Source organism: Arvicola amphibius, chromosome 4 (assembly GCF_903992535.2).
Source record: "Arvicola amphibius chromosome 4, mArvAmp1.2, whole genome shotgun sequence".
In the NCBI taxonomy this organism is placed as follows: domain Eukaryota; kingdom Metazoa; phylum Chordata; class Mammalia; order Rodentia; family Cricetidae; genus Arvicola; species Arvicola amphibius.
In genome coordinates this window covers 151553390-151576813 of record NC_052050.1, presented here as the reverse complement: position 1 = coordinate 151576813, position 23424 = coordinate 151553390, and the positions used below count along the sequence as shown (strand labels likewise).

The following is a 23424-nucleotide window of genomic DNA, read 5'->3' as shown; positions in this document are numbered from 1 at the left end:
CGAGGCCAGCCTGGTCTACAAGAGCTAGTTCCAGGACAGGCTCTAGAAACTACAGGGAAACCCTGTCTTGGAAAACAAACAAAAAAAAATTCCCAAGAGGTTGGATGGGTCTTATTTGGTCATTCAGTGAGCTATGGATACAGTCACCATTTAGGGTAATTGTTTGCACATTTTTATTGGTCATGGGAAGGGAAGAAACTAAGCAAAGGAGGTTAGATTAAAGGATCTTTTTTTTCTGAAAAGAAATAGAGGGATATAGAAATGATAGGATAAAGGATAAAGAAAAGCAGTGTTTAAATTCTCCCAAAGTCCAAGGTTTGAGAACTGTGATTGAGGGGAACACACTAGGCATCCTGCTTCTGGTCACACACATTTCTGCACAGTACCTTGGCCATGGCTGTAAAAATCTAAATGTACATACACAGCAGGCCCAGTTCCCTATCTGTCATGAAAAGGATTCCAGGTGACATGCTGGGAGGACATTACTATGTCTTATTACTTATAATACAGAAAAACGTAGAACAACTCAAACATTCTCGATAAACATCACTTAAATCAACTCTAATACACCCAGAGAATGGAATATTTTTCAATAATTTCAGAGAATAGATTATAACAATAAAAACACAGAAATAGGATCATGATCACTAACTGAAAAACCCCTCAGGGCAATCATGCTAGCTCCCTAAATAAGTAGATAGTTATGCCAATCAAAATGTAGGTATTTGCATTTTCACAGAAAAATATATTCTCAAATCTTAGTTTTCTAAGATGTTAGAAAGCAGTTTTGAAATTTTCTCCTTTTTAAAGAAATTGTAAAATTATAAAATAAACCATTATTTTAGGTTAAAGGAGGTCAAATGAAAACATATGTATGATTTGACAAACAGGCAGATACCCCAAATAAGGATTTGTGTTAAGGCACTTGAAAATGCTCACACTGTTTAGTTTGTAAATTATTTCCTGGAATTTGTTCTAATGAATTAATAATGGATAACAATTTTCTTGTAAGACCGTTTGCCAAATTGGTGGGAGTAATGACAAAGACAGCAATGTAAACATCTGACAAGGGACGCTATGTTTATGCATGTTCATAATACATACAACAGAACACAGTCTACCCTGTGTTGTGGGTTATAAACCTACAGATTTAATGAAATTAAAATGAAGATTTTTTTTTTTAAAAAATCGCTTCTTTCGTGTTCATGCACACATTTCTTTTTCTTGCCATTGTTGCTTGTCTAGCACCCCAGCTGTGAACACAGCATCTACTTCGCTCTAGGTGTAGACACTCTAGAGACCAGTGCAGTACCTAAAAGATTGGTGAAGGGTACACAGTAGCAGTGTACATAAGGTAGACTTGGGTCTCTATGGGTCTCCTGGATCCTAACCACCCACAGTTGTGAGGGACCACCTGCACATACAAACTCACACAAGACATTTGTCAACGTGGAGTGGTGATGTCTGATAAGGAAATAATGTTGACATTTGTCAATGTTCTAGCAAGAAGTTAGTGGGAGGGAGAGGAAAGATTGTCCAGGAGGTTTCAGTTATTGAAGGGTCAAAAAAAAGTCTATTCAAAGGGAGGAGACTCTGAGTAGGACCAATCAGGAAGGTGGAAAGAGATTATGGGAGGTAGAGCCTATAAAAGTTTAACCCAGAACCCCTGAATGGACCCCTAAATGCATCCCTCACCTGCCCTGAATGGTTCTTTTTTTCTCTCTGTGGTTGGTGCTTCTCCACTCCCTGCTTGAGATGGCTGTCAGTCTCATACTCTGGCAGACCCCATGATCTGCAGCTGTCCCTCTCTCAGTGACCTTTTTCTCTTCAACTGTCATGGCACCTTTTTTCATGCTCTCACCTTCTTCCTGGGTCGTTTTTCCAGGATGTACAATTTTTTTTTATCTGTCCCAAGGAATGAACTTGGTGTTTCCCTAGACAAATGGCCCTCACACAAGAGCCCTGTCATAAAAAGCAGATTGAAATGTTCTGGGCTCACTTGCTGCCTGACTGGAAGACACTCCAACCAAGACAGGACAAGAGAGACCAAAGTCATTAATACAACCATTATTCTCTTAAATGTCTACATGAGGCATAGTATTGACAACATTGATAATGTTCTGTCTGTAATGTTCATACTGTGTAAGCTTGCTATGCAGCTTCTTCAACCGTACCACCCAGGACAATCTCCCATGGACAATCAGGAACAGAAAAACCAAGAGAGCTCTCCGAATGGTGGCAAAAGGGCAGTCAAAGCTTAGGCACAGTGTCCCCATGTTGTGATGCAGAGTGTAGTCCTTGGTGTCCTTTACTGGTGTTCACATCTTGTCACCTTTATTGTATACATCCCTGCCATGCTCAGCACTGGAATACATGCAGTAACTCAGAGAAATATTAGCTCGTGACTCAAATAGGAACAAGTTCACTCCAGTGCCTTGGTTTTAGACCTTCAATGAAATTCAGACCAGGTAGGAACAGCTTAATGCTAAAGCTGTAAACAGAAGCTCCTGCAAAACCCCCCAGGGTTATTTAGAAGAATAACCGGGGATAGAAAAGTATGGAGGGAGGGGTAGGCAACATATGCTCTGTACTTTACTATAGCCCGTATAACACAGTACCATGTACAGTGGATATGCACCATGGAATATGAAAAAGTTACACTCTCTTCCAGAACAAATATCCCCTGATAGATATCTTAACATATTCTCTCACTGTTCTTGACAAAACACCCCCCAAGAATGCTCTGGGATTCAAAGGAGGCCCAGCTACAACTACCTCAGAGAATGCAACCATCCTTTTCTCGCTTCCATATGCAGCTGCTCAGGAATATTTGCAGCGTGGAAACTATCCCTGCTTAAAAGTCAGAGCATGGAAGCCTGGCGATGCTTCCACCTGCAGTAGGACAAGCTGTATGCTTGTGCTCACTGATAATTTCCAGGTAGAAAATGTAGGTTATTTGGATGGTGTCCCCAGTGAAATCATTAAGGCTTGTTAAATTCCCTGCGAATGTGAAACCAAGATCAGGTTATTTTTTTTTGTAAGTGTGGTGAAATTAAAAAAAAAAAAAACACTACAATATCTACTTTTAGTTATTTTTGAAGCCACCATTTTCAAAAGTCAGGTCTGTGTTCTGAAATGGGTTACTTCATCAGAGTTACAGGGAGGTGAGCTGAATGTCAACTGAGTAAATTACTCACAAATATACCTCTCTCTTAGCATCTTTATTATTTAATTTATTTGCATTAAAAAGATGTGTTGATAAAATTGATAATGCTTACTGTCAAGGTAGATGTGGATCAAGAGTTTTCTAGAATGGTACAGAGGTATATATGATTGCCTCTAGACAGATACCTCCTAAGTGTCAAAGTTAGATTATGATAGAGAAGCTGTACATTTGTGGGCTGGGGAGACGGTCAGTGACATGTTGACATGCAGACATGACCTGGCCTTGATCCTCAGAGCCCACCACAAAAGGCTGGGGATGATGCTCACATTTACCATCTCAGCACTAGGGAGGCAGAGAAGCAGTTTCCTGGGGGAACTCTAGCCAGACAGCCTATCCCAATGGTTGAGTGTTGGCCAGTGAGAGACACTGATTCACAAAAACCAAACCAAAACAAAGCAAAAAAGGGGGTGAATGGCTCCTGTGAACGACACTAAAGTTAATGCCTGGCCTCTGCACATGCCAGTTCCCTTGCTAACACACACACACACACACACACACACACACACACACACACACACCTCCACACAGAATAAAAATACAATAAAAGTTATATATTTATTAATATTGCATAACATCCTTGTTGATTCCATTTGTCTTCTTTTATGAATATTTAATGGAGGCTTAGAGTCACCTGCAAGCTTGACCCAACACCTGCTCTCATTCACGGGGAGACATTGCCCCTTTTCATTCAGGATAACAAACCACCCCGGGGAATTCTGAGAAAAATAAACTTTGAAGTCCTCCAAAGAGAGAATCCTGTTTACATGGAGTCATTCACAATGGTGGATGTTTTCTACTCCTTCGAGTTAGTGGAATGATGTCTGTCTCTGATGGAGGAGAGTTATCTGTCTATGTTACTTTCATTGGTTAATTAATAAAGAAAACTGCCTTGGCCCTTTAAGAGACAGAAAATTAGGTAGGCGGAGTAGACAGAACAGAATTGTGGGAAAAAGGAAGCAGAGTTGGGGAGACGCTTCAGGCAGTCACCATAGTGAGTCGCCATGATTCTCCTCTCTGAGATGGACGCAGGTTAAGATCTCTCCTGGTAAGCCACACCTCGTGGTGCTGCACAGATTACTAAATATGGGTTAAAGGAAGATGTGAGAATTAACCAATAAGAGGCTACAAATTAATGGGCCAGGCAGTGTTTAAAAGAATACAGTTTCCGTGTAATTATTTTGGGCAAAGCTAGCTGGGTGGTGGGACACAGCCCGCCGCTTCATTCTACATGTCTCACTCCAGCCAGGCAATCACCCACTCATGTAATTAATATTTACATTTATGTCATACAGTGGACAAGTGACTTTATTGACTTTGCTGCTCAAATTCACCTTGGTCTCCTGTTACACCAATCATTTATCTCGACTAAAGGACGCATTAAAATTTAAGTAAACTCTAAGGTAGTCTCTTGGCATTCTGTATGCTTTTGTAAGTGGGCAGAATAATGGGTTTCATGGTAGTGTTTTCCTACATGTATAGAAGGTATCTTCATGACATTCACTTCCTGTCCCCTAAATGCATCCTTCCTCCCCATTCAGCATTTCCCTTCCTATTGCCTAGGAGTCTTCCTTCTACACCTCTCTCTCTCTCTCTCTCTCTCTCTCTCTCTCTCACTCTCTCTCTCTCTCTCCTTTTCTTCTTCCTTCCCTTCCCCATCAGTTTTAAGTTCTCTTTCTTTCCCCTCTAGTGTGACGTCAGTCACATGGAGCGATGGTCAAGAAGAACTTATATCACAATTCCTTTCCATGCTATGTGATGATCTTGGGCAGACAACCCATCAGAACTTTAAAAATACTGCTCTCTGTGAGCTTAAGAAACCCACCACCAACTCTTGATTACAACAGAAAGCTTTGGTGTGTCCCTGTTATCTTCGGATTCTCATGATTTCATTTCTTCAGTCTAACTTCAGGTTGGCATCTTCTTTTCTACCTTCTCCTAGGACTGCAGGTCAGTTCCTGTCTGTCTGTCTGTTTGTTTGTATCCTTTGTTTCTCTTTTGCTAACAAGGCAAGAGATTGGGTGATCTCTTCACACTGGAACACTGGCTTGTCTCCCAGGCCCGCTCTGGCACATGGCTTACTGGCTAAGGCAAGCAGAAAACAGAATTTTTCCTTTCTTGCTGCCAAGACTCCTCCACCATGATTCATTCTACAGGAACAAAACCCAAGGAGGGCCTCTGGCCTTCTTAGACCAGCCCTCTGATGATGAACATCTGAGGATGGCCATGGAAGTGAGCTTCCATGCAAAGCCATCAAAGTGCAGGTGCACATAAGACACACGCAGATAGCCCACAGAATTGGCACTTAGTGCCGAGGGTACCATGTTCACAGCAGAGCTCGCTGACACATGCAGCCCCTTCTCATTATTACAGACAGCTGGACACGCAACTACAAAAGCCTAGAAAAGCGCACCAGGAGCAGCTTAGCCACAGATGAACGCTTTCTTGTTGAGCTCCCAGACTTTAATCAGACAGTCCGTGCTCTATTGCTGCTCTTGCAAAAACACTGGCAAGACCTCCCACTGTTCCATGACTGGTAGCACACAGCAAATACCTGATGGTCTTTCCAGGATCAGCCTCTATGGTCCAAGTGCAGTGCAGGTTGTTGTCATAGGGGGCGGGGTAGCCGGGAGACAGTATGCGCCCTGATGTGGCTGCATGGATCAAACCTCCACATTCGGCTGCAAAAGACACAGAGGGGAGGCTTACTGGCATGTCTGAGCTTCTCCTTAGCTAGTTTTGTCTGGGCTTCTTTTTAGTTTTGCAAACAACCCCTAGCATGCCTGTATTAATTCATATAAAAGGAATCAGTCACCTGTCCATCTTATCTTTTATTACTTTCCAAGCTAAACCCGCACCAGTAACCAGTATCTCTAGGGCTAGGACAGGTGAGAATGCAAACATTGGCACTCTCGGGCCCTACTTCTAGTGATAACCATGCAGTCAAGACTTCCCAGTACTGGCTGTCTGTCCTTCATTTCTAGCATGTGTATACACACATCTTGGGAATGGCTATAGAAAAGTATCGTCTAGGCCACAATGCTGCACCCATGCTACTTCCCAGAAGAAAGTCTAATAAACTCATTGGCTTGTAAGTGTTAACTGTGGTCGAATTGACCTTCTTGGGGCCTTAGGAGGGGTAGATGCTGCTATGTCTCCCTTGGGGATGCAACCTGCCTATATACAAACACAATGATTGATCTGTGAGATCCCTGCTCTTTTCCAAGAACAAGTCCCAAGCCAGACAGAACATGTGCTCTTTGGCCTGGCTCGTGACAGGAGTCTAACCCAGCTTTCACAACTCACCCACACAGGAAGGCATAGGCTTGTCCCACACCCTCCGGTCCCCACTCAGGCAGGTCAGAGTACTGCTGCCGTGCATAGCGTAGCCTGGGTTGCAGCTGTAGAGAACCACAGTGTCTGTGAAGTGGCCGTCGTCTCGGATTCTGTAGCCATAGTTTGGGATGCCCGGGTCCTCACATTTCACCAGGTCAAAACCTAGAGAGAGAAAGGGACAGGTGAATCAACTCAAGAGAGAACACATCAGCCTTTAAACTGGACACTTTGAAGGGTTGGAAGGAAAAGACATGGTGCACTTTCAAAGGAGAAAGGAATTGTGAGTCTTTGAGGTCTATCTGCACATGGCTTGTGTTATTAAAAGAATAAGTCACTTTTCTCTCTGTCTGTGTTCTGCCTCACAGTGCTCTGTGTTTCCACCATTCTGTCCATACCTCTGCTCAGCCAAGTTGCTTTCTTCAGCTCAAAGTTCCCTGCACTCGTAGTCTTTGCATCTAGCTCCTGCTCAGCTCAGACCTCCAGGAGAGAGAGGGTGATATGCTGTCAGGGGGGACACTCCCAGCAGGCGCTCCCAGCAGTCTGAATCACAACACCCACCTCCTGACAGCCTCCCCACCTCCAAGATATCAGGCATCATGGGAGATTACAAAGCTGCTGTTAGGCTTGGGAAATAGCTCAGCCCATTGGTTAAGTGCCTGCCAGGGAAGCGCAAGACCAGTCTGGACCCTCAGCAGCTACATAAAAAGCCTGTCAGGGCAGAAGGTAGAAACAGGAGCATCCCTGGAGTTTGACAGCCAATCACGGAGCTCCAGGTTCAGTGACAGACCTTGTCTCCAAAAATAATATGGGGAACAACTGAGGAAGACACCCGTCCTCAACCACCCACCTCAACACACCCAGGGTGGACGCATAACTACAGTCATCCCTGCCCACCCACACTGGTTCGCAGGAGACCCTGCTGCCTAGTCTCCAGAGGACCTCCGCAGCTCTGCAGACCCCCGGAACGAATCACAGAGCTATCTTACCATGAGCCTTTAAATGAGTAGGTGACAGAGATAAAGACTTAGCTGTTGGGTTCTGAGGGCTGTATACATTGTTCTCATGAGAGGCAGTATTTGAGGGCTGTCTGTGGAGGCAGCCTTACCCGAACATATTTCTCTGCAGACCATGATGCAAATTTCAGTGCTTATAAAAAGCAGAGCTAAAATGTGGTGGGCCATGTGGTCTGTTTGCGTCGGCCATGTGGTCTGTTTGCGTCCATTCCAACCCAACGCTTCCTTCCCAAATTAGATTAAATTCGAAAATGGATGTGTGACTTTCCACAATGTTTGCCTGTCGAGCTCGCACGCTTTGAGGGGAATTGCCCTTTACATTTACAGTCTGGCTTTACTCCAGCAAGCTTTAAATAAGCAAGACCGAATCTTGCTGCCCTGGAGATGGAGAGAGCACCCTGCCCGTCCTTTCCTAGGCTGCACCCCAGCTTCCTTTTGCAAAGTTTCCTGCTCTGCAGTATCAGAGACTTTGATGGCCATGAAATCATTACCTTTCCAGTAACTCTGCTCTATTTTCAAATGCTAACCGTTAAAAATATAAACAAACTGGATGCCAGAGCAGAAGCGCCTGCCATATTGGTGGAAAAGGGACAGCTTGAATAGCCACAGCTCAGGGTAGGAATAAGGAGAGGACCTCCACTGGTACAGCTTTGAAGATATGCAACTGCACCATCTCAGTAGAATCCTGAGACTTGTGCAACATGTGAGCAAGTCCTCCAGGGCCCCAGGGCTGCACAGGGCCTGAGTGATGATCTAAGCCTGCATTGTTCTGATGCTGTCTCTGCTGGCTTTGGAGTTTGGAAGACATGTCATCTGAACTGTGGGCTTCAGAGTGTAATTCTGCCCAGGCCTGGGGACAACAGGGTGCAGAATGACCAGCTAGGGTTCAGGAACCTCACACCTAGAGGAAGGTTCTATGGATGAGAGTGAGGGTTGTGCCCAAATGTCTTAAACTGGGTATGGTGAGTAGCAGCCCAGGAGAGCACTCACTTGGGAACTGGTTAAACAGACGAGGTCTAGGCAGACAATCATTAACACCATGAAGACATGGTCGAGTCTTATTGTCAGTATTATTGTATCAGGACCCCAAATCAGCTAAAGTATCCAGATAATGTGACACTTCACACATAATAGGCCACCCAAGTCCTGCCACTGAGGGACCCAACTAGAGCCCACTCAGACACTGTCTGCACTGCATTCCGGAGGCAGCCAGACCCTACAGAGTCTCTAAAGTTCACCCCACTGTCATCCAAAAGTCCATCTGCCGCTGTTGTTGGAATTTTGATGCTGTAAGGTAATAAAAATGCCGCAGGTGGATCCATATTCGGGATGTGCAGAGGTCAGAAGCCCTCAGTGGGATTGCTACATCAGGCTATCGACAATATTGAGGGAACTGAGCTTGATCAGGATTTTAGATCATATATCTGCTTGGCATCTCTACAAAATGCCTATTTGGTATACGGGTCCAAATCACAGTTGAAGTAGGGTAAATTTTCCTATTCCACTAATGCATGTCAAGTAATTGTGCACTCACACATGCATACACACACTGTCACATACATTCACACAGAGAGAGATCAGCAAACACAACACTCCGACTTTGTGGGAAGATGAGAACATACATCTGCAAACAGTCCTAGGGGCCATTCAACTTCACAATTAATCACGTCTTCTATACAGAGAGGACACATCTCTGGAAAACTTTCTTTAGTGTGGATGTGTGCTTGCATTTATGGGGGAAGGGCAGCCATGCTCTTGGGAGCCCAGCGAATGGTTTTGGTAGAGCATAGCCAGCACTGCCCAGATGGTCCACGGGTGTGAGTACTTAAGATAATAATTAGAATACATGTCCCATATGTTGAGCAAGTGTGTTCTTTGTTGGACCAAATCTCCTAGGTCTACAAGTATTGTTATTCTACACTTAGAAGAACATTGTCTTCTCTCCTAATGGCTTGAAGTCTTTATTTGAACCAAGGAAGAAAGAAACATTAAAAAAGCAAGCAGCAGAGCTAATAACACATATTAGTAATAATGTTGACTGAATTTGATGTAGAGGAAGGTTTTAGATAGTTGTATTTATTGCCCTTTCTATCACTTAGTCTAGGAATTTGTTTGTAGCATATGTCAGGGCAAGCAGGGACGCTGGTTATTGATGGGGAAGGAACAGTCAGTCTTCCTAGGCTGTGCAATATTTCTTCCTGTACTTTTATTATTTCTTCAAAGGTCACATGAAATCTGCTGCCTTGTAAAAGTCCTGCACTCAATTCTGCACCCTTGTAGGCTTACCCAGTGTCTTCTGTGAAATATACCTGTCCTCCTTGGAAGGTGAGGGAGGATTTGGCCATTTCTGAGCACATTTAACCAATTGTCAATCCACTAAAGAGAGCTTTGTCTGGCGAAACTTCTAATGGCTTGCTAATTCACACAGTTAAGGGGAAAGCAGAGACATTTGCACCTGGGGGATGCAGGTAATATGACTTTGGTAGATAGTTTAGTGGGCTGGGAGGAAGGTATTTAGCCTCCCAGATCAAAGGCTGCAAATGTCGCTTGTACAACAAAGGAGTTTAGTCACAAGCCATGAAACAATGCACTGCCTGTATGGGTACTTGGGATTAGACCAGAGCCTGCCCAGGTCTCCAGCCTTGGAACCACCAATCTTTCAGCTGCCCCTGAAGACAGCAAGCCTGACTCTCTTGGTCTCCAGGAATGCAGGTCTAAGGTGGTGCATGAGGATCAATCCTCACCATCTACAGATATAATAATCCAACACTACTTTCAAATATTGATATGAGTTCATCTGAAACTGCAGAGGTCTGAAATGATGCTATATCCTTCTATGATGAATCTTCATTGTTTTAGGGGAATATTTACTACAGGTTATTTTTTATATCTCTAAGTTATTAGAAGACATTTTATTTGAGTCTATAAAAATATTTCTTTGAAGAGACATATCCAATATAATGTGAACTTAAAAAGATTTCTAAATGGTTTATCTGAAGTCTACTAAGCATAGTAATAGCTAAAGAATGCAGGCAAGTAACCTCTCTTCTGGTGAAGCCACAAGGTTGCCGGGAATCAGTGTGAATACTGACTGTGTGTTTTCTTTATATCACAGAGACTTTGAAAAAATAAATTAAGTTATTTGTGTCAAAACATTATGAAGAACTATGGTCTAAGCCTGAATATTTAGTCATTTTGCTTCTATCTGTCTCCTAGAGATTTTTTCATAAGTCATCAGCACAGCAAGGATGCTGAGAACAAGATGTTCTAGTCAAAACAAGATCCAAACATCAAGTAGAATAAAATTACTCCCAATATCTCTTACAATAATTACCCATCTTGAAAGTCTTTCCACCATCTCTTTTCTAACATGCCTTTTCTACTACCTCTCTCTCAAGTCAGGACCGTGAGGAGTGCGTTTACCCATTGAACGGTGGGACAGATCTAACGGGTGACCACCAAGTCCAGTTGGAATGGGACTGATGGAACAGGGGACCAAACCGGACTCTCTGAATGTGGCTGACAGTGGAGGAGGACTGAGAAACCAAGGACAATGGCAATGAACATGAACTCTACAGCTTGGACAGGCTCACTGTGAGCCTTGTCAGTTTGGTTGCTCACCTTCCTGGACTTAGGGGGAGCTGGGAGGACCTTGGACTTAACATAGTGAAGGGAACCCTGATGGCTCTTTGTCTTTGGAGAGGGGTGGAGTGGGGGTATGGGTGGAAGGGAGGGGAGAGAAGGGTGAGGAGGAGGGGAGGAGATGGAAATCTTTAATAAAAAAAATGAATGAGGAGTCAGTGAATTAGTGAGGGGAATGAGGATGAATATGATCATAATGCACTATGTGAAATTCTCATGAATAAAAGTATTATATTTAAAAATATACCCCCTAAAAAGATACCACTTCCTATGTATTCAAATGTACACCATTAAAATGGCCTAAAGATAAAGCAAAGCAACATATCTCAACAACTATAAAATGACTCTATATAATCCAACTGTACAATTCTTTCTCTGAGAAATTGTGTTTCTGTCTCCCACAGTATTTATCATTGATGATTATGGTGGCGATGGTGATTAAAATAATTACTTTTTAAGACAGATTCTCACTGTGAGGTCTTGATTGCCTGGAAATCACTATCTAGAGGAGGCTGGCATTGAACTCACAGATATATGTCTGTTATCCAAATGCTAAGATTAAAGGCATATGCCATCATAACTAAAAAAAAAAAAAAAGAAGAAAAAAGTCATGTGGACATTTCTAGAAGGAAGCACAGGTATCTTGCCAACTTCTCAAGCCAGAGTGAAGACAAACTGGAAAGAAAATACTCTCCTCAGGCATGGAGGCATGGCAGAAGAAGAACTTGGTACCCAGAGAAAACAAAGGGTAGGCAGCCCAACCAAGATCTCTGGAGCTGCTGAAGCTCTCTGGCATATATGTGGGGTTCTAAGGGGTGGGACTGAGGAGGAGAGAGGTTTGGGAATACAAAACACATTGGCCTCACTCTAATATATCATGAAACCTGTTTAGGCTGTCATGGAGATGTTGGGAGTGACACACACACACACACACACACACACACACACACACACACATGAGATCTCCACAGGAATGCTGGGAATGACACACACAACAGACCCAGAATTTAAGAGTCCATTTGTTGTAATGCAGAGTGGATTGGAGTGAGAACAGATAGGCAGACAGTAACTGCAAAGCTAGCAAAACCAGGGTTTAAGGGGCAGTGGTTGGAGTGAGCACATGTTAGCTAATGCAGAGGGGGAGACCAGAGCTCACTAGGTGGAGGCGGCCTGCAGTTAGGACAAGCAAGGGACAGACACCTGTGTTAGGTGCAAACTCAGCCCACCACTGACTTGGAGATTAACAACTCTTTCCAAGACTCCCCTAGGAGTCCAGGGAAGCAAAGAACCTTTGACTGGTAATGACAATGAGATAATTTTAGTAAACATGTTTTAGAGTTTACTCATACACAGAACAAGACACTTGGGGTCCTCTTGGATTCCAGTGGGAATCACACATGACTGAGGGTAAATTGTGACAACTGTCACGAACACATTAGTACATATTCCTGCACAGATGCACCATCCAGGCCTTGGCACTTTGTGTTCAATGGTGCTCATGGGCATCTTTAGACATATATAAAGCACACTGTTTATTCCTGACATGTATGCTGAAGAACATTACATGCTGAAGGGAGAAAATATCCTTGTTTCTTTAGAGTTTATGGTCTGTACTGGCTGAAAAATCAACCTGTAACAGGTAACATGTTGTATGTTAGCAAGAATACCATTTACCCTTCAGCACACACTAAGTGCATGATTGTCTTCACTGAATACCACCACACCCTATTTCTTTTCTTTTTTTTTTTTTTTTGCTTTTTTTTTGTTGTTGTTGTTTTGTTTGTTGAGACAGGATTTCTCTGTGAGACAGTTCCGGCTGTCCTGGAACTCACTTTGTAGACCAAGCTGGCCTTGAACTCACAGAGATCCACCTGCCTCTGCCTCCTAAGTGCTGGGGTTAAAGGTGTGCGCCACCACTGTCTGGTCTTCACACCATATTTCCATGCAAAGCCTCAGTCACAACTTCCAGGGCTCAGCCTACAGAGAGCTGTCTCAGAGCCATCATACTAAGGAAGACAGAGGGCATCTATGTGTCGGTGGCCACCAACAAAGAAGGTCACATGCCCAGTTGCGTGGAGAAGTTTGTTCTGTGTTATCGTTGCTGGTCCTTCCCAATTATATGTGCATGCTTTTCATTTCCAACTTTGTAAACTAAAGGGAGGAACACATATGGCAAGAGAAGACACGGATCACTTTTACATTCTATGTTGGCATCCCCAGAGTCCTTGCAAGTTTAACCATCCCCATATGGAAGCAACTTAATGTAATGTGGTATTAATGGTTTTCTAACATTTCTTCTCAATGTTTCCATATGCTATAGTTTCTTTTTTTTTGGTTTTTAGAGACAGGGTTTCCCTGTAGTTTCTAGAGCCTGTCCTGGAACTAGCTCTTGTAGACCAGGCTGGCCTCAAACTCAGAGTCCGCCTGCCTCTGCCTCCTGAGTGCTGGGATTAAAGGCGTGCGCCACCACCGCCCGGCCTGCTATAGTTTCTTTTTACACACTTTAAATTTAATCTAGAATGCTGATATAAAAACTGATACTCATATAAGAGTGAAATATCAGTATTATTCTTCAAAATATATATTTACATAAGATATCTGATGATAAAACTCTTGACACTGATCACACATAGGAACTTAGTGTGCTCGCTCACATTTCCTTTTTACTGATAAAATATGCTTGTGAGTGTAGTCACTCCTCTTGTGTGTTTCTGTGTGCACACGTTCATGTGTGTCTATACTCATGTGTGTGTAGAAGCCAGAGATAGATGTTAGGTGCTTTTTCAATCACTCTTCACCTCATGCTTTGGGAACAGATTCTGGAGAACTTACCCTACAGCCTACCACTGGGGCCGCACTGTCTTCCCACATGAGCCCAGGAATCCACCTGGCTTTGCTTCCTCAGCACGTTCCAGGAACACATGGCCAAGGGCACGCTTTTTTAATGTCGGTTGTGGGGACCGAACTCAGGTCTTCACACTTACCCAGTAAGTAATTACTGATAGAGTTATCTCCCCAAGACAACACAATTTCTTAATATAATAGTTTCTGGATAGAATGCATTAATGGACGGTAAAACTAAAGAGACAGAGAGCAAGAAGAGATACAGATAGAGACAGAAAGCACAGATGCAATTCCTCTAGTTATCTAGCTGAGGACACATGCCTAGAGTACATTATCTTTGGTGTATCCATTGGTTACTGAGACCATGTAGATTTAGACATAGAACTCTATTCCTGACATTTATGCTGAAGAGACAAAACAAAACAAACAAACAAAAAACCTTGTTCATTAGGAACTTGTAGTCCACACTGGCTGAAAACCAACATGTAATAGTTAGTATGTTGCACGTTAGCAGGACACCATTTGTTCAACACACACTGGACATACAGTATCTTTATTGGATACCATACCACATTTCTATGCCGAGCCTTAGTCACAACTTCCAGGGCTCAGGCTAAGGAGAGGTATTACAGAGCCATCAGGGAATGAATGCCTGAGGAGGACAGAGGGCATCCGTGTGTCGGTGGCCACCAGCAAAGGATCTCACATGCCGAGCTGCGTGACTCCTTCCTTGAGGGTCGGTGCCAACAGGAGAGGAGCACAAGATAGCCCATGTATAGGCAGCCACTCTCGGAGTGTATGGCTGCTTCTAAATGAGCCACCTGTGCCGCCCCAGGGACAAGCTGCTGACGAGAAGCCACACAGGTGAGCCCGAGGGTGGCTCTTCCTTTCATCCCAAGTGCACACACAAACAAAGGTTCATGCAAACATGTATACACAGGAGAACTCAGGAGTAGTACAGCCATGAGCTCAGCTAACAGTGTTTCGTATCTCATACACAGCATCCTAATCTCTGGAGGATAACACAGGACAAACCAGCGCTTCCTACACAGCCACAACTCACAGTGTAACACCCTCACCCAGGACCTGTTTCTCTTTGTTCAAACTGTGTTTTGTTTGTTTGTTTTGCCTAGGAATACTATGTCAAAGGAATACATAACTTAAAGTAGTATTTTTGTTTTATGGTCTGAAATTCCACAAGTTTCTTAAAATACCTAGATCATTCCAAGCATCTGGTTGGCTGGCATGGTAAGCTGTGTAATAGCACAGTCCTCGTGGGCAAATGTGAGTAAAAATGTATAATGTGAAAACAGTGGTAAATAATTCTCTAATAAATATTCATCTTACAAAGTAAGATGAGATTAAAACTAGATTGAATGGAGTTGAAAACCTGGAAATGTCAGCCCAAATGAAGACAGAATGCACAAGAGGACTGCAACCAAAGAGACCCTGCCAACACAACCCGAATGCTGAGAAGAACATAGAGAAATTACGAGGTGACTTCAAGATTTTAAATTCCCAAGATAAACTTGCAACAATATTTCTAAGAATCTTCAGCGTTTCTGAGAAATTGCATAATTATTTTTAAAGATAAGACTAACCTCAACATGAAATTTTTTAAATGCAAATGTTGACAGGACAATTAGGGAAATTTTCAATGATACACACATATACACACACACATTCTTAAAAGCATAGTTTCTCAGTATTCAATTTCAATTCCCATGGTCTAAAACCCAATAATACATACATTCCTACTTATTTGATTTTCATAATGATATCCAAATTAGTGCCTCTCGAAATACTTTCTGTAAGCTCTGATTAATATGTTCTTCACTCACTTTTGCATTGGGAGCTTGAGGGTTGGCGGGACCTGACCCTGGCAGCTTATTTAGAAACATGATCCTGCATGTGGCCCTCACTTGACAAGGCCTTTCATGTTGGTGCCAGTATACATACTCAGTGCCATGTGAGACGGAAGGCAGTTACCTGCCACATGATCTGATGTGGGGCCAATCCCACAGGGCTCCAGCACAGAGCACTAAGACCTACAGTCAAGTTAAATACTCAAAGTCAACGAAACTTCAGGCTCCAGATTGGGGCAGTGTGAGACTGGGGGATTCCTAGGGAAAAAGACTTCTTATCTACTTACAGATTCTAACCCAAATACTGGGAAAAGGGAGGGCAGGAGGCAGAAGAGGTCCAAGCTCTTTAGCCTCCTTGTGCTAGCTCTGGAGAAACAGCCTGCCAGAAGGCCTCATTCCATAGAGCTCATAGAGGCCGTGTGCTTAGGAAAGACACCCTGTCACACTTTTGGAGGCTGGACTGCAGCTCTCCTCACTTGCTGATGGGAATCACGTGCTTTTTAATCACTCACCATCCTGTCAAGGACTTACTGGTCGTCAGTCATAAGATAACTGTGAGATTCCCATTTTCCCAGCACCTGTTCAACTCTGGATGGAGCAAAGCAACTAGCACATCCTGTGCCAAGGTTCCTCACCTTAGCTGGCCCACACTTACTCCCCCTATGCCTCTCAGGGAAGCTTCTGGCACGGCTTCTAGCAAAGGTCAGGATGCTTTGAACGCAGACCTCAATGCACATCCCCCTCTTCTGCCTATGCCTGTCCGAAAAGAAACCAAAGCTTTCTGAGAAGCGTGTCTGAGGACTCTGAGCAGTGCTAAAGAAGGCAGCAGTTCATCTGCCGAAAGATGCTGAGAGCATCTCAATGGGATGTTTCAGAGGTCAGAGAAATGGGATGGAGGAGAAAGAGGGGCTGGCAGTTGAACCCTGCCTGGCAATGCTCTGGCCTGAGTCTTGGCATCTCGGGACCTGGTCTATCTTGTTTCTTGGGGTTAAATGTGGTAGGTACATAGACGGAGGAGGAAAGACTTTATGAAACACTTTGAGTTCTTCATAAATAAACTATCCATAAATATATGAGATAACCCATAATACTTGAATTTATTGCTACTATGCTATATTTTGAGAACTAATAGATACAAGGGAATGGTTGTACTCCGTATGGGAATGTGTCACCTCGAGCATGGAGTGAAGCCATCAATCACGAAGAAGAGACAGCTGCAGCCAAGCAATGCTGACACAGCCCAGTGTTAGGAAGCTCCATACGGGTCCTCAAGAATTCCAAGTGACTGGATGTTGTCAGCCTGACTGCAAACCCTGAGCGCCAGGCATCCTTCTCTCTGCTGCTTCTTAAGTAATGAATGACCAGCCACCTGCTCAATTGCTGAAGCTCCACATTGTCTTAGTGGGCTCAGCACAAAGTCCAAACACAAAGTCAAGATAAACTTCACAGCATGGAATTCCACCAGTAGAACAAAACTATCAAATTTTATCTCTTCTTCCAAGTCACTCTCCTGTCATGTGAGATCAGCCATTGCCCGTTGGCACACATGCTCCCTGGAGAATGTACTCCCATGCATTGGAAGTTCTCTCTCCTTGACCAGGCTTTCCTCCGTCTGTTGGAGGTCTGCCTATAAGTTCTAGCCAAGAACACAAGAATCCCCAGGTTAAACGTCCAGTGATCCGGCCATTCAAGAAACCACAGAAGCTGACTTTCTGTCTTAGTGGGTCAGAGTGGCTCACCGCTATCCAAGGCAGTTTGCCCTAAAATGAAATACATTCCTTTCTGAGGGGCTTACACTGCCCTTTGCTGTCTACCAAGCACTGAGTATACTTAGAATCTCTTATGAATCCTGCCATAAACATAAGGACCAATGTTATTTTTTTATTCTTTTATTTCTCATTCACAGCATCCATTACTCCACGTAGGAGGCAACCTTCCTGAAAACAGGTGCAGGGTTACTTTAATCTATCTACACAACCCTGGCCCTTAATGCATAAACCACAACCTATGTTCATGTCATCACACTTCAATGGTGTTTATCTTAATCCAGACAATGGGTTTACAGTTGCCATTGTCTAAACTAAAATAACGGCATTCTAGTGATTTCCAAGTTTAGTAAAATATAAACTCCGCTGCTTGGCCACATAAAGCAACTAGCAAACATGCTTTCAAAATTAAGAAGATATATTTGTGCCCTGCCCATTTAAATACTTTCTAATTTCCTCAAGAAACTGCTAGGACTTAAAAATAGCATTCAATCAGAAATATGCAGCAATGGGAATTTCAAAAATTAGTTTAATGATAATGATTCACATGGATAGCATATATGCTGGGAAGTCTCTGATTTCTCCACAACTTGAGCTTTCAAAATGGGAATCCCATTGGTCTCTTGCAATACCAATGTATGGATGCTCACGGCACATACACATGTTAAGACAGATATAAACATGGATTACTTTACATCACATAGATTTCAGCACAGATATCTTCAGGAGAAATACAAAATGGTTCTATTTTGGTCATAGTAAATTTAGTCGGAGGATGGAATACGAGCTGAAGGCGAATACGCTGGCTTGTGAAAGCCAGTGGCTTGGGTAGCAGAGCAGGCTAGCAACAGAGGCAAAGAATCCTGGCCTCTTGTTTTCCAGGCTTTGTTTTGAGATTTGCTCTCCCCTGGCAGGCTGGGCTGTCCTGGACCTGGCCATCCTTCGGCTTCACTCTCTCTGTCACTGGGATTAGAGGCATGACTAACCATCCAAACTGTCTGCATTTCTTCATGAACGATTTTCTTATCTCTGTTTTCTCCAAAAAGAACTGCACAACTTCATGTCTGGATATGTCTTTCATTTAAAAATAGCAATGTAGCAATGATTATCCGTTCAAGTCAACAAGGAGTAATCCTGTATAAATGAGCCATTTCCAACGAATACCTTCAGCTACTTTATTATCTAAGAGGCCAGATCAATAATCTCTGATCTTAAATAGGCCTGACCCACACTGACTTTACTTCAGACTTAAGTTCATGGTCATCAGTGGAAGATTCCAGAAAAGATAATGCTTCTCATTGCAGAGATGGTCACCATTGATATTTTACCATCTTAACTTTTCAATTCACGTTTCATTGGTCACAATGCATAATGGACTGCGTTCTAGTGAGGTGATCAAAGCTGAAGGAATGTTCTGGAGAACATTCCCAAGATACCAAGCTTTGTGGCCTTGGAGTTCCCAGTAAAGGGCCAGGTGACTTACTCTGCTTAGAACAAGGCCACTTCTACTTCATTCAAAGGCTTCCATCAACCACTGGAATATTTTTTTCCTGTGAAATCTCTTACAAAACCACTGTCATATTTGTGATAAAAGGACAGGGACCAACTTGATGGCCCAGTCCTGGCTTAGGACACTGATTCTTCACCAAGGTCCCCATTTTCCTGTGGAGCACAAAGTCTCAGAAATCTCCTGTCAGTTGGAATACAAACCTCAGGATCATGTTATGTTCCTTGTTTACCATTGCCCACCACTGAGCTCTATCAATTAAGAGTCTTTTAAAAATACATAACCCCCCTGTAGCCCATGCTATTTTCTTGTTCCTTCTAGAATAGGTTATAAAATTGGTGGAGAATAACTTGTGACTTCCTCATTGCCTACAATCTTCAAGTGACAAGATTTAATGCTTTAAATGTATGCCATACTATGACAAATTCATCTAACAATAAAGACTCATTCTAAATTTTCTGGAGAATTTCATGTATAAGTACAATATTTATAGCACTTCCTCTATCTTGTTTCCCTCTAACTCTTCTTTTGTTTTCCCAGCTCCTTCTAATATGCAGAGTCTCTTATTCTTTAATTATTATTGCTACACACATCAAAAACACATGCAACTTCCCAAGTCCCTTAAATGTCGCTTGTCTGTGCATGTGTTCAAGGCTTACTACTTGGGGTTAGATAACCCATGGTGGGGGGGGGGCTCACTGATGGAGAGGGCTGATTCTACTTCTCTCGGTAGCTGCTAATTGTCTGCAGCTCTTCACCCAGGTGTGGGGCCCTGTGAGTTTTCAGTCATCTGCCTTTGCAGGTGGTGCTATTATATGGAACTTGTTCTGGAGATCATTTTCCTGAGATGCAGCCTGGGTGCAGGCCCCTGTCATACACAGAAGACACTGTCTCCCAGGAGACGATGTCCTGAGCATCTTGCTCTTACCCTCTCCCCACCCTCTCTTCCTCAGTGTTTGAGTCTTAAGTGTAGTGGTTGTTTTGTAAGAGTATGGATTTGGATGGGCACCCCATGGTCTGTTGTTTTCCGTGTTTTCTCCAGTTATGGGTTTCTCCAATGGTCTCCAGGTCCTAACAAGGGTTCTAGGTATTTGAGACTTTTACTGTCTTTGATGACCCTATGCAAGTGCAATGCATTGATGACAGATGAAGACAGTAATTGTTGTTTATTACCCCCAAGAAGGGAGGGTGAATTCCATCATCACTACTCCTATAAAACTTGACATTTTATAGTGTTTGGTGACATCACCTGCCAGCCTTTTTTATTTCTCCCTTAAGTCATAAGCCTTGACTGTAGTCTGTGTAATCAAAGTCTTTAAGCACCTTTCCCTGGGTCCTCATGTCTTTTCTCAAATCCTACTGATCAACAACACATACACCAGTTCTGAATGATGAATCATAGCAAAAGCAATTCTAGTTGGGAAAAATAAAGAACAAATTGTTTATATAAGGGGAAAAACCCACAAACCTAAGAAAATCTATCTAAACAATTATACAAAAGACTACAAAGACTAGTCCTGAGCTAACCCCAGGCAGTAGGGTGGACGTGGTTTTGCAGATCATCAAGGATTTTCAAGTCCTTGGCAATTTTACATTAGCCCAGTCTCAAACATCTAACGACCTCCCTAGGAACTTTTTTCTTAATAGCCGAGCAAAGTCTCCTAGCTTACTTTTGTTATGATATAGGCATTAGGAAGTTAGCAGAGGAGAGGCCATAGCCAATTAAATGGTGGGAGATTGGGCTGTATGCTCACCTCTATCTGCTGCTTGCCCTTTGACACTGAGTTAATCAGACAGGCATCATCTCTGTCATTTACTCCCCTAACTGGAGGAATAACGCTATCCAGGCCCTCCTTCTGAGAAGGGAACAGTGACTGATATCCCGTTTTCACTGCAGCCTCCCCCCTAAGCAGGCAGGAGTAGCGCAGACTTCAATTTCAAGGTAAAGCACATCAGCAGATGACACAGACCAACATCTTATTGGGAATGTTATCAGATTTGGCCATGATTCTTTTTTAATGTTACCCTACAATTTATCTAAAAAGGTACTATAGGAATGAAACATTATAATGCAAGCCACAGATTGTCTGGTCAGATGGGGTCTTGTCTCCTATACAGAACAGAAGTCTCAAAGGTAGTGATGCCTCCCTCTTTATAAAATATCTAGTGTGTTTTGCAATAAATATTGGAGTTCTTTCTAGGCTCTTTCAGCAGCCTGTGTCTCTATTGTATCTGAATTGCCACTGTGACATTTCCCCTGGAAGTCATTATGTCAAGAAATGGATTATGCACCGCACGGTTTTATGGGTTGGCTTTTCTCACAGAAGCAGAGTGAAAAGGCGGTGGCTCCACGTGACAGGAGACAGACAGACATGTCTCCCTGCAGATAATGGGAAGGTTATGGCCATGCAGTCACAAGAGTTGTGTACCATACACGTCTCCCCCTTGACCTTCACGCTGACCCTCTTCACACCATCACAATACAGGTTTTACACAGCACCAGATATTCTGGGCACATGCTTTCTCTCCCAAAGTGCAGAATATTTTGTCTGAAACCATCGGTTTGCAGCCCATTAAAATTATGGCTATTTTTCTTCCAAGTTGAATGTCATGACACGGTCCTCTAAAGAAAACTCATTGGGCCATTGTCTCAACAGAAACCCCCAAATTAAACTTCATCAAAATAGTCATAACTAGTCCAAAATTCGTAATTAATTATGGGAACGTAACTAGATGTCAAGGTAAATCTTAGATAAAAATAAGAACTCTGTTACCACTTATAAGTGCCCAGAAGCTAATCTGTTCTACTTCTAAAGAATTCATTTGTCTGATGTAGAACACTTCAGCAGGATCCATCTCTGACTCCATCCCTTTATTTCCCCTCCCCCATTACTCCCCTGAGCCCAGCTCACTACTGAGACTCTTCCATGAAATCCAATGATGCTCTCTACATGGGTGGCTCTCAGTTTTGTACTTCCCTAATCCTTAACTTGCCAGGCCCAAGTCCCTTTCATTAAGGGGACTGGAGGCCCCAACCCAAGCAAACCACAGGCTCTGGATTTTGCCCTCATCTCCTGTGGGAAGTGAACCTTCCATGTTCTCAGGCTCTCAGGAAGCCCTTGCTGCCATGGGGTTAGCTCAGTCCTTGTAACTGGATGATGATCCAAGCCACCTATTGTCACTACACCTGGGTCTTTCATAGGCTGCCTCGCTAGATGAAAGGATTCTCCTTCCTTGTGCCTGAGTCTCTGGCTTAGCAGTCTCCCTGTGTCCTGAGCAGCTATAACTGCTCCAATGTGTCAATATTCTGTCACACTCTCTCCGATCCCACTCCAGGGTGTGACATTTATCTCCTGGCTCTGTCCTACCTCCCGGTGTTTCATATACCTCTGCCTCTTCACAGACATATTTTATTCACCTGATGTAAAAATAACTCATATTGGACTATTAGGGCCTTGTATCTCCCTCAGATACAAAATCATGGATCACATGAACACTGCCACATGCCTTTTCTCAGTGATGCTTGCTTGGTCATCAATATAGACACTCATGACGGAGCATAAACAGATGATCATTTGGATAACATATGGATGTACTGATAATAGATACACAGGCTATAAAAGCATAAAGATTGGTACTATATAGATAGATTGTAGATACACTGGAGGACAGAAGACTGAGAGACAAGAAGCTGTAGATACCTGCTGACATGTGGACCAGCTAGATATTTTCATCATAGGCATTATATAGCAAGATTGTTTGCCAGGGGCCACAGAACAATAACCAGCACTCATGGCAGTAAGAGTCCGGCACAGAGCAAAGGGGACTCAAGGAAGCCCAGAAGAAAGAGCTTGGGCCTGCAGAGAAAGCTCAGTGCATATGAGGGCTTGTTGGGTAAACACAAGGACCACAGTTCAAGTCTTCAGTACCCATTTAAAAACATGGATGTTTCCATTCTCATATATAATACCAGCCCTATAGAGGCAGAGACAGTAAGATTGCTGTGGGTTCCTGGATACCAGTCAGACTTCAAGTTCAGTGAGAAAGCTTGTTCTCACGGGAACAAGACATGGTGGTAGGACAAAATGTTTAATGCCCTTTTCTGGTTTCTCTCTGCACATGCACACAGGTATGTGCATTTACACACATATACCATCCTCACATACATGCACACATGCAAAAACTTTTAAAAATAAAAAGAAGATAACATACAATAACAACAAAAAAA

At 43.1% G+C, this 23424-nt stretch overlaps 1 protein-coding gene across 1 annotated transcript in view; it reads right to left on the bottom strand.

Annotated features, from left to right (window-relative positions):
• The window catches only part of Csmd1 (CUB and Sushi multiple domains 1), a 1175551-nt gene that overhangs the window by 221820 nt on the left and 930307 nt on the right, over positions 1 to 23424 (bottom strand). Inside the window, exons 24-25 of the mRNA XM_042054928.1 lie at positions 6530 to 6721; positions 5778 to 5904 (exon numbers count right to left, since the gene is read on the bottom strand). Of these exons, the coding sequence (XP_041910862.1) occupies positions 5778 to 5904; positions 6530 to 6721 (319 nt within the window). The remainder of the gene's footprint in view (positions 1 to 5777; positions 5905 to 6529; positions 6722 to 23424) is intronic.